This window comes from Xyrauchen texanus, chromosome 48 (genome assembly GCF_025860055.1).
Source record: "Xyrauchen texanus isolate HMW12.3.18 chromosome 48, RBS_HiC_50CHRs, whole genome shotgun sequence".
In the NCBI taxonomy this organism is placed as follows: Eukaryota; Metazoa; Chordata; class Actinopteri; order Cypriniformes; family Catostomidae; genus Xyrauchen; species Xyrauchen texanus.
Genome location: NC_068323.1, coordinates 22,359,554 through 22,371,201, shown reverse-complemented (window position 1 = coordinate 22,371,201; position 11,648 = coordinate 22,359,554). Strand labels below are relative to the sequence as shown.

Genomic DNA, 11,648 nt, shown 5'->3' with positions numbered 1-11,648 from the left:
TATATAGCATCTTCATATATTCATGGAAGAAAAGCATTTAGCGAAAATCGTCAAAAACCCTGGCGGTGGCTGGCAACTTTTTTTAAAAAAACGCTGGCGGGGAAAGAGTTAAAAATCAAAGATGGCGCTAGCGTGAATAAGGTCTATTAAAAAATAATAATAATAATGAACGGTGATTAGCCGACTTTAAGTCAGGTAGCACGGCTCACAAATATAATTCTCTCAATTTAACGCTTCACCAATGTGTATTTTTAAATCAACAGACATGAAAAAAATGTCTGTCGTTATTTCCATCCATCCATCGTCAACCGCTTATCCTGTGCACAGGGTGGCGGGGGGCTGGAGCCTATCCCAGCTAACATTGGGCGAAAGGCGGGGGACACCCTGGACAGGTCGCCAGTCCATCGCAGGGCCAGTCTGTCATTATTTAGTTGTCAAATATAATCTAATCTACTGTTAAAGTTTGCGTCCAAGTCATGGAATAATTACTAATTTCGAGATGGCAACATGGAGATTCTTCTCGGAGCTGTTCACGTCCTTGACCATATATATATATATATATATATATATATATGTGTGTGTGTGAGACACTTGGTCTGATGCCTTCACGTTGTGTCGCAATTACAGTAATTAAGAAATTTTGACTAGTAAAAAGCATTCACGTCTTCGAAGGACTCAGAATTCTATGAAAACTCTGACTTGACAGTCGTGACGTCATTTTAACGTCAACAGTTTAAGTTAGTGATCAAATACTTCGGTTCGAAATGCCATTTTATTATGCTATCATTACCTGGTGCATTTTCTTTGTTCTTATACATTTTGCAACAACATATAGAGGTGAATTAATGTAATGATAATAATTTTGCTGTAATCAATAACAAAGCTGTTTTGCCGTTATGTGTGTTGTAATATAAACTAATAACATAAAGGTGCTGTAAGCCATTAGTTTCATGGAAATGGATGCAAAAATGGTCCTACTCCCTGAAAGGCATTAATGAAATAAGTGTCCTGAGACATCTCACCTGTCTCTGTGACAGCTCTAGACTCTGAAAACAGCGAACAAACTTACGCTTTCGACCTGTCAATCATTTTGCACGTTCTCGTTGTAATGTAGTTGCAGCGATTTATTGAGGCTTATACAGTTTTCCTGAGCAACCTCTGGGCGGCGCCATGATGATTCTAATTGCCTGTTTTGTGTTTCTGGTCTCGAGACATAATGTAAAATCTACCGAAACGAGCAACCATTGGAAAACAACAACCATTTAAGTGTTATTCAGAGTAAAAATGTATTTCAGGCTCAAATTGAGCAGTTGTTGACGGTCATAACACAGATATCAACAACAAACCTCAGACCATGACATACTTGCAGAGTCACTGTCAAAAGAATGGTCATCTCAACTCGAAGTATCAGTACTTTAAAGCCACATGTTTTAAAAAATGTTCAATTAAAAAAAAAAAATGCAATACTTTAAAAATCACATAAACCGCTAAGAATATACGCCGATGTGAGCGAAAACACTGGAGACCGGAAACTGAAAACAGGTGAATAGTGGAACACTTCTGCATTTAGGAAAATGGTGGATACCACGGGTCTGTTGAATGCTTGATTCTGATTGGTTGACGAAGTTCTAAAATGTGCAATTATTTACTAATAATCACATGGCTATGAAGTAGTTTCAGGCCTTGACTACATAACGGTTCCACATCACTTCACCAAATGATTTCAGTTATTTCAAAGAGCTCTACAGTCTACCACAACAAAATAACCATATAAAACAAAGACATTGGTTAAATACATCGGATAAGAATGACAATATCTATTATATCCTACATTTATTTCAATATCCACACACACACATAACCATATAAAACACAGACACTGGTTAATGTAAATCGGTTCAGAACGTCAAATATTGTCTACAATATCGTACATTTATTTCAATTTCAGTTGAAAAGCACTCCCTCGTCCCAGCTGCATTTACGCTCACACACATTCATATGCACACACATACACACCAACAGAGCCACACCTCTGTGACATGAGCAATACAACAGTTTCTGTTATCCAAAATAACTTATAATATGTGCAACTTTTAATGTTTCAATGCATTTCGCCCTAATCAGCCCTAATCACAAAGGCTCAGACTGTATTAAAGCAAGACGCTGAATCTGTGGCGGAAGAAAGTAGTTCCACTCACAAGAGCGTTTTAGGGACAAAATCAGAAAATGTGTGGTAACCATGGTATTAAGCAGAATAATTGAGTCCAGCACATTGGATTATTGATTTGCTGCTGTTGTTTTTGACAACTGTTTCTGCTTGTCAGTCTCATTAAAGCTTGTTTAGTATCTGTGGAGGGCGGGGTTTTGAAAAAAGGGCTGTGGCTAATCCAACAGCTCAGTTTGTGGAAATTCTAGAACCACCAAAATCACTTATAGCACCTTTAATGTCCCTAAACGTGAACAGCTCAGAGTAAAACCTCAGAGTTTCCATCTCTTAATTACAGTAAAACAGTAAACAGTATGTATATAGTAGTCCATAACTTCTGAATTTTATAAAAGCTCTAGCTGCGTTCACGTTTATATATATTTATATATATATATATAAAGTTATGGGAGAGATCGTAAGATTATGCAATTTAAAAAACACGATTTGAATGCTGTTGGTGGGAAGAGTTGGCTTTCTGAGCCATCAGACGCCCCCATGTGGAATAAAACCGTGTGTCTCATAGGAAACAGTTACTAGTCAGTCATAATGAGTTCATTCTGCAGTTGTGCACTAGAGGGCACTGTGAGTCGTTTAGGAGAGGCGTGTATCGTGTGTTTGGGTCACTGTTGACATTCTTCAGGCCTGCCAAATGACATGAGATCGAAGCGAACTGCTTTCGATCTCAATTAATTTCACTTGAATGTGATGTCATTTGGGGCTTTATTATATTCCCGGACAAAAGAAAGCGATCTAATGTAACGGTAAGGCGCGGTTGATCCTGTTCGCTTGATTTTTAATCTTTGTTTTGCTGGTAGAGGAACAGCCTTGTCGTTTTGTCGATAGTTTTCTGCTATGTTTCATCATTTTCGTATAGTTTAATGTCGCTGTGATTTTTAAGATCCATTTTGATGTGTAGACGTGTGTTGTATTGAAACGGATATTTAGAGTAAAGCTAAGGTTCCTCTTCTGTTTGTTTACTGTTAGCTTGGATGCTAATGCAATCCCAGCCAGTGTGAACTGTGTGACAACTCAATCTGATCAATATAAAGGAAAACTACTGTAGATTTTAAGCGAAGTGGTGGTGGTGTGTGTGTGTGTGTGTGTGTGTGTGTGTGTGTGTGTGTGTGTGTGTGTGTGTGTGTGTGTGTGTGTGTGTGTGTGTCTTTAAAATCAAAAGAGGTTCAGGTTTTATTTTTATAGAATAAGTAAACAAGATTAACATTACTAATGCTAATTAAATAAAATGGGTGGCACATTATTATATATAAATGGGGTTAATCGATTACATATATTTATTTGATCTATAGTTAATATAGCACAAGGTTTAGTGATATAAATAGGCAAACACAAAAAAATCTGCAATAATAGACCTTATTCAGAGAAATTTAATTTTTGACGGGAACGATAACGAGGCTAAAAGTAACTTGCTCCACCTCTAAAATGACTTTCCTTTTCAGGTGACGTCATCAAGCCCTCAAGCGCGCTTTTCAATTCAATCAGTTTTTCTAATCAATTTTCACGTCCTTCCCTAAATTTTTTCCATTAAATATTCTGTTTCAAAAAGAAACAGCTAACATTACAGAGGTAAAATGGGATGCAAGCACCATTTTCGGTGTCATTGACAAATAAGGTTCTCCAAGGTGGGGAAAGAAATCACGCGTTTAGTAGAAATGCAATATTTGTGTTACCTTCACAAATTTTCGAAAACATACAAATAAAAAAATGTAATAAAATATAATGACTTAAAAAATGTCAATTGGTGTAACCGTCAAGAAAAAGGGTATTAAAATGCTTTCCTTGGACCTTGAATACATGAGAGTGTACATAACGTGATCATAAATTTAAAATAAGTTTTCAAACATATTCTTCAAGGGAAAGAATATATATATGTATATGTGTGGGAATTAATAGAATATTTGTGTCAAGAATATCCAGAAGTTTTCTCAGGGTTATATCACTGGATCGGAACAAAATGTGCCTTTTTATTAAAAATGACAAAATATTAATATTTAATGATATGACAAAATAACAATATTTTTAAAGTCTTTACAAACAGTCCTGAGGGTCTGAAGGGGTCTTATATTTTCTGTTGTTGTTTGTTTGTTTGTTTGTTTGTTTGTTTGTTTTGTCATGAAAACAAACTGGCTAACTACATGATTTGGTGGACAAAAGTTTTTCAAATATTACTAAAATTTGCTTTACTGCTTATTTGAAAATAATAATAAAAGGTTATCCCCATCCCCCATTTTAGGCCTATATATATATATATATATATATATATATATATATATATATATATATATATATATATTAATATTTACATTTATTTTATACATCTGAAGGTTTTTAGTTCAAGCTGTTGTCTTAAAAGCTGATTTTAATGCTTTACTACATTCTTGTAAATATCACGCTGCCTCATGATACCAGAATGATTTAGAAAGGGTTGAATTTGCCCTCACTGTTTTAAATGGCAAGTTTGGGAGTTTTTTTTTCAGATGTGTAATGTATCAGTTCTCTTTGCTTTTGCAGGTGTAAAGCAGATCTTAAGATGCTGCTCTCTTTGGGGATGCTGATGCTCTCTGCCACACAGATTTACACCATCTTTACTGTTCAGATATTTGCTTTCCTTAATCTTCTGCCCGTGGAGGCCGATATATCAGCAGTAAGTTTTGACTTAGGTACTGCAGCGGTAAATATGCACCCACTCGCACACATGCATTTTAATCTGTGGATGCATTTATCTTTCAGTACACATTTGACAATAAAACAGAGAATTTTGATGACCTACCAGCTCGATTTGGCTACAGGCTGCCCAGTGAAGGACTGAAGGTGAGTTAATGATACTGACTCAATGTCATACTCTGCATCTGTATACTTATTCCAAGACCCAGTGAGTTGCCTCACTGTTGACATATACTTTCTAAGGGAGCATCATAATTAAAAAACTGATTCCAGTAGAGCACAACAATGGCCTCTTTTTAAGCAGCCTTTGTTCTGGAAATGTCTTTTCCATAGAGATTTCATTAAATAGTTCTAATCCACGAATCAAACTGACCAGCTGCGAGTTGAATCGCAACATTACACCTTCTCGAACAGAGTTTTAGCTAGTCTAAAGCCACGTCCACTAATTTCGCTATGTTTACGCCTCTCTTTCACACTGGACCAGCGTTTTCCTCCACTTAAAATTGAGACTTTCAAGTGCATACTTTGGAAAATTAGGGCTGCAAAATGAATCAAAAAAGTATGCTATTCTCCACAGCATCCACGCACAACTCACCACACGCCCCACGAGAGCGAACCACATTATAGCCACCACGAGGAGGTTACCCCCATGTGACTCTACCCTCCTTAGCAACTGGGCAAATTTGGTTGCTTAGTAGACCTGGCTGGAGTCACTCAGCATGCCCTGGATTCGAAGTCGCAACACCATTGGTGGTAGTCAGCGTATTTACTCACTGAGCTACCCAGGCTTTCCCTAATGTGCATCTTTTAAACTTTCTGATTGCAAAGCAGCAATGCAACAAAAACTAGAATGCTCCCATTATGATCAATCACAATTACGGTATTAAGGGGAAATAATCAACCAGTATGATTGCAGCCTTCCAATGATGATAACTAATAAGTGAAACTATATTTGTTTGGATGTGACTTTGAGGTGCTTGCACATTAAAGAAAGCTTTGCCGGAGTGTTTGATGCCAGGAATGCACAAGATCCATTTTGAGGGTGTGGATCGATTTGAAAGCAAGTGGAAATGGAGCGTATTGGATTTTCAAAAGCACTACTGGATCCACCACTGGAAATTCGCATTATCATTGGATGTCAGAGTGTGTTACAGCAAAAGAACAAAATTTCACAACTTTTGATCGCATTACATAAAATCGATGGATTCGCAGCCTTACCTGTAGTGCGTAAGGCAGCACACTAAAGCCATCTCCGAGAATTTGCATCTGTAAATTTCTCTCTAAAGCATCACCACTGCGAAACTCTTTAACTGACATGGTAGACGTTTGACTAGTTGACCATTCTGACCCATCCCTTATCATCACTTGAAGGAAATTCCTTACTTTGTTGATATTATATTATTGATCGATGTTGGAATAAAAGCTGCTGAAATAACACTAGTTTCTGTTCCTGATTCACATGTATGAGGCATGTAAACCACACCAAACACATCACTTTCTACTTAGAGCTATTTTGAAATCATTTTCCTTCACAGCTGTGTGAGTCAGTTCTCTTTTTGGTAAGCCTGCTGTTAGCTTTTCTTGTGATTTCACTGTGATTTTTATCAGCTGAAACCAGAGTGTTATTTTTAGTGAACATCAAATTCCGCTTTAACCAGCATAAAATGTTTGTATTTGTATCCAAGCAGCAGCGTTCCCTTTTGTTCTGTTCAGCTGAACACTACTTAAAATACTTATCATTATCTACTTTTACTAAATATTGTGTTGGGAGTGACCTTTTCTGCACCCGAATAGTGTTCCAACCCGAATAATTTTCTTTCTAATGAGGTACAAAAAAGAATATTTAAAGAAGATCCCCCAGCATCTTTTCAGTACAATGGCTGTGGATAGTGACCAAGGGTTGATGGTGGATTAAGCAGATACCAATAACTAAGGTGGTGGGAAAGAACGATAACCAATTAATTGGCCAATAGATTTTAAGTTGAAGACACAATTTATGTGCTAATGGGACTCGTTTCTATATAGTTGCATTTTTCCTAGCTTGCCCTTACTTCAATTTAGATCACGTGATTATCTAATCAAAATATGCACTGAAGTGAAGATAACATATGGATGAATATTGTCATTTATGACAGATTTAGATACAGCAAACCCCCCCATGTTTCTGTGACTGTTTTTATTTCACCTCTACGGGTCGCTGTTATATGGTAGAATCAAAGCGTTTTAACTGTAAAATCCTCCTGTGGCAGCCCCGGATGAATGTGGAGGTATAAAAAACAACTATTGGCATATATTTTGCCCGATAACCAATAGTTCCAGAAAGCAACTATTGGCTCAGATTAATCGGTAATACCTATATATATATATATCAGTCTATCTAGTAGTGACTTACTTTAAATTAAAACAAAATGACTCAAAAGTTACATAAAACATAGTCCATGCGACTCATATTTCAAGATCTTCTGATGGCATACATTAAGTTTAGGTGAATAACTACAAGGAATTTAAGTCATTTTTCAGCAGAAATCTTGACATCATCTGTTGAAATTGTGAGAAATTACATTATGTACTAAAAACTCAAGGTCTTGCGTTAAAGCTATTTTCTTTTCTTTTTTTTCTCCCCAATTTGGAATTCCCAATGCACTCTAAGTCCTTGTGGGGGGCGTAGTGACTCGCCTCAATCCGGGTGGTGGAGGACGAATCTCAGTTGCCTCCGCGTCTGAGATGTCTACCCCCCCAATCTTATCACGTGCTTCTTGAGCTCGTTACTGCGGAGACATAGCACGTGTGGAGGCTTCACGCTATTCTCTGCGGCATCCACGCACAACTCACCTCGTGCCCCACCGAGAGCGAGAACCACATTATAGCGACCATGAGGAGATTACCCCATGTGACTCTACCCTTCCTAGCAACTGGCAAATTGGTTGCTTAAGAAACCTGACTGGAGTCACTCTGGATTCAACCTTACGACTCCACGTGTGGTGGTCAGCGTCATTACTTGCTTAGCTACCCACTTTTAAAATAAAGTAGTGATGGCAGACGACGACATTCAGCATCCTACAAGTCATATCCATTGTTTTCTATGAATGCATGCACACCACCACCACTATTTCCCATTCATTGACTTTTGGGGCGACACTCACAGTTTTCTATTAAATTCAACCTAAAAAAAAAACACCTTCAAAAATTGTTATCAAGACTCATACATTAAGTACTTTAGCCTAGGCTAGAAAATGCATCGTGTATAGGCAATATTTCAGTAACAAGTTTTTCTTTTTGTGTTTTGACGGCTTGGATAACGCAAACCCATGGACATCACTTTGTTCATTCTTTAAGAAAGTGCAAAAACCTTGAAATGGGAAATAAAGTGCTATATGACATACACTGGAACGGGATGTCTTTCAACTGAACACTTTTGTTGTTCATTGCAATATTTTCAGTGGTGTTTTGTATAGTTTGAATATGCTTCAGGTTTGTCACGGCTTGTATTCATTTGTACACTTGAATGATCCCTTAAATAGTCTTCTGTCTTCTTTGGCTCATCGTCAGTCATGTGCTGACCTCATGCCTACAGTTTTATTGCCCTATAACCAATTCTTCAAAAACAGGAAGTGCCCATCTTGGTTTAGTTGCACTTTTGCTGAGAGGAGCATTTCCTTATTTCTATAACATTTATTTTGAGACCATTCTGAATAAAAACAACTGTTGAAGAATGTATTTCCTAAATATTCTTCTTAATCTCAACTGAATGACTTAATCATAAAAGACTTTACTATGTTTAGAGAGTTGATTTCAATTGAAATATCTGCTATTTCATTGTTCGTTATGAATCGTTCTCCGTTTTTCTTTGGACTTTCCCAAAAACTTGTATCATTTTCAGAAGTTGTGTCTGATTTACAGCAGAGGGAGCTGTTGGGATTGTTTTTAAAAGGATTTTCCAAGTTGTAAGGGGCATTAAATGGACATTGAGTAGTGTGCAAAGGAAGAAAGGTCACTAACTTTTAATTGTCAGTATGAAACATGTATAGCTTTAGTGTCTTGCACATTTTATCTTTTCCTTCTTTGAAGATTTTAAAACGTTATTCCATTTTTTGTGCTTTTGGTGTTTTAGAAACCATGCACCAATGCTGGGATAATCTGATCATTTCTAAATTTGACATGATAGGATTGTTTTTAACAGCACTAATAAAGGAAACATTATCACTGCATCAGTGTTGGCTCTCTAAAACAAGCATTGGTAATTCAAGATGAGTTCAAATGGAAAGTGGAAAATGCTGTTAAATCTGTGGATTTTCCTTCCATCAGATGAACGGTCTCAACAGATTTGAACAGGGACTGATTAAAGGAGATTTTGTGCTGGTTATTGCTAATATTTTATTCTTGGTTCTGTCATTGATTTCATTTGTCCTCAGGGCTTCCTGATTGGGGCTCATCCAGAGAATGCCTGTGAGCCAATCGCTCCTCCGCCCCTGAGGGACAACGCAACCAACACCTTCATTGTGTTGATCAAGCGCTTCGACTGTAACTTTGATGTCAAGGTAGGGTTCATCTCTTTCTGGCGGCTGCTGACACGAGACCCCAGTGTCTCGTGTCGCAGATAGGAATGGGAATCGTAAGGAATTCAATGTTTCTGATTCCTCCTAATGAGTCCGGTGCCCTAACGGTTCTATTTGCGATTATTTTAGTACCTTTGTGAAAGAAATATTTGGAAATAAGTAATGCAACTGCCCTCAACAGCCTGTTACCAAATGATGAGATGATTTCATGAGGCAAAAGACATATTATACAGACTGTTTTCAAAATACTAAAAAAAGAAAATAATCAAAATATTATGCAAATTAGATCATTCTTGGAAATAAAGTTTACTTCCACCATGATACATAAAATGAAAATGTATTAAATATAGTGGAACAATGGGTTTGTAAATCTAATGAGTTTGCATTGCTTTTTAAGTTGAATTAATGAATTAATTTTAATTGAATTAAATGAACTTAAAATGTCAACCTGCCATGACTTTTACATATTAGTTGTACATATTATTTTATCTATTTAAATATTGCATATTTAAATGGTTAAGTTTAATTTGAAAGATTTCTTAAAGGAATATTCCGGGTTCAATACAAGTTAAGCTCAATCCAGTTTCCTTCCAAAACAGCAAAATCTGTACATTATTCTTTTGGCTGTCAGTGTACAGATATATATTATAAATAAGATTGAGGTCTTTGACTTAATACTGCCATGTATTGTGTGTATACAGCATAAAGCAAAAGCACAAGTTTTTGGTTAATGATGAAAGTAGTAAAGACATCTATAAGCAATCTATACGTAGGTTGATTTTGCCCAAAAGTGTAAACACTGTGGTTCTCTAGCAATATAATAACTCTATTGTTTGCGCAGCCCGTCATGGCAACATTGGCTCGACCAGTGGAATAATTTTGTGATGGGTTTATGTATTTGTCAACCAGTATTCTGGAAATTTGTTTGAAAACAGTCATAATTATTTGGTGACGCGATAGTGACGCAGAAAAAAAATGCACTTCACCTTTAAGCCAGTAACGAGTCTCAAACCCAAAGTAGAAATGTAAAAATCATCAGCGTTTCTAATAGAAATTCCAGGGTTTATGGCATACTGTTTTAGAGTACTTCACATTCAGCACATTTTTACATCTGCAGTTCTGTTCACATGCCGACAAAATACCTACACTACAAATGCGTGTAACATGAAAGAATCGCCTGTCCAAGTACACATATGCGCTCCTATATGCAAAATCAGCCCCCGCTCTCCAAGACGTGCTTCATTGTGCATTTCATGCTGTTGGCAAATAGTATGCAAAGATGAGAAGAGGACTTCCTACAATTTCTATTCACCTGCTGGACTTTGGATGACTTCCAAGCGCAGTACAGATTACGCCTGTTACACATTGTTTGACATATATTTGCTATACCACAATAAAAAACCACTAAGTTGATCATTTATGCTTTGTTAATAGTAGATTTGCAGCTATAGTATGGCTGTGATGTATGGAGGCTTGTTCTAAAGCCTCATGGTATGGATGTAAAGATTTACAGTGCATTATATTCATCCTGTTCCTGTTGGATTTGAGGGTGGGTTTGTTTGTGCAGCAGAAGAGGTTTGATTTTGTTGTATGTGTAATTTCGTTTATTGTTAGGAAAGCCAGTTTTGAAACTGTTGACTGCATCTGTCAAGCTCATACATTCAAGCGTTTTACCAAAGTTAGTGCAACAGAAATGTCTAAACAAGACTTTTATGGAAAGTATTAGTGTATCTTAACCTACAAACCAACATTTGGTGCCAAACTAGCTGGTGTCAGAAAATACGTTTTACTGTACATTAAGGTGCAACATTTTCCCCCTACGTTTGATTTTGAGGGGCATTTTTTTTTTTTTACTTTTATGAGGGCATATTTTCTGTTTAACCATATAAAGCACAAGCGTTGTCTCATCCGTTTATGTCAAATACATCATTTTAATTAATTACTTAATGCAAATTCTTAAGATTGAGAATTTTTTTACGTCTTACTCTAAAAATGTAATGAACATCAACACTTAAATGGCATTTGTTTATGCCAAAATATGTGTAACTAGGACTAAAATGGAATATTAAGGATTATATCAAGTGTTACAAATAAAATACAAAATTATTCATACATGGGCATTTTCTTGCCCCCACATTTTATACTTAAGGGGCATTTTGTCCCGGGCCTCCCTTCATTTTGGACACTGGTGCCTACTAAGTTCA

At 36.7% G+C, this 11,648-nt stretch overlaps 1 protein-coding gene across 1 annotated transcript in view; it reads left to right on the top strand.

Moving 5' to 3' along the window:
- Positions 1–2,784: 2,784 nt before the first annotated feature.
- LOC127639375 (E3 ubiquitin-protein ligase RNF13-like) overlaps positions 2,785–11,648 on the top strand; it is a 28,391-nt gene continuing 19,527 nt past the window's right edge. The window contains exons 1-4 of the mRNA XM_052121346.1: positions 2,785–2,967; positions 4,736–4,868; positions 4,955–5,035; positions 9,301–9,426. Coding sequence (XP_051977306.1) covers positions 4,755–4,868; positions 4,955–5,035; positions 9,301–9,426 — 321 coding nt within the window. The 5' untranslated portion in view covers positions 2,785–2,967; positions 4,736–4,754. The remainder of the gene's footprint in view (positions 2,968–4,735; positions 4,869–4,954; positions 5,036–9,300; positions 9,427–11,648) is intronic.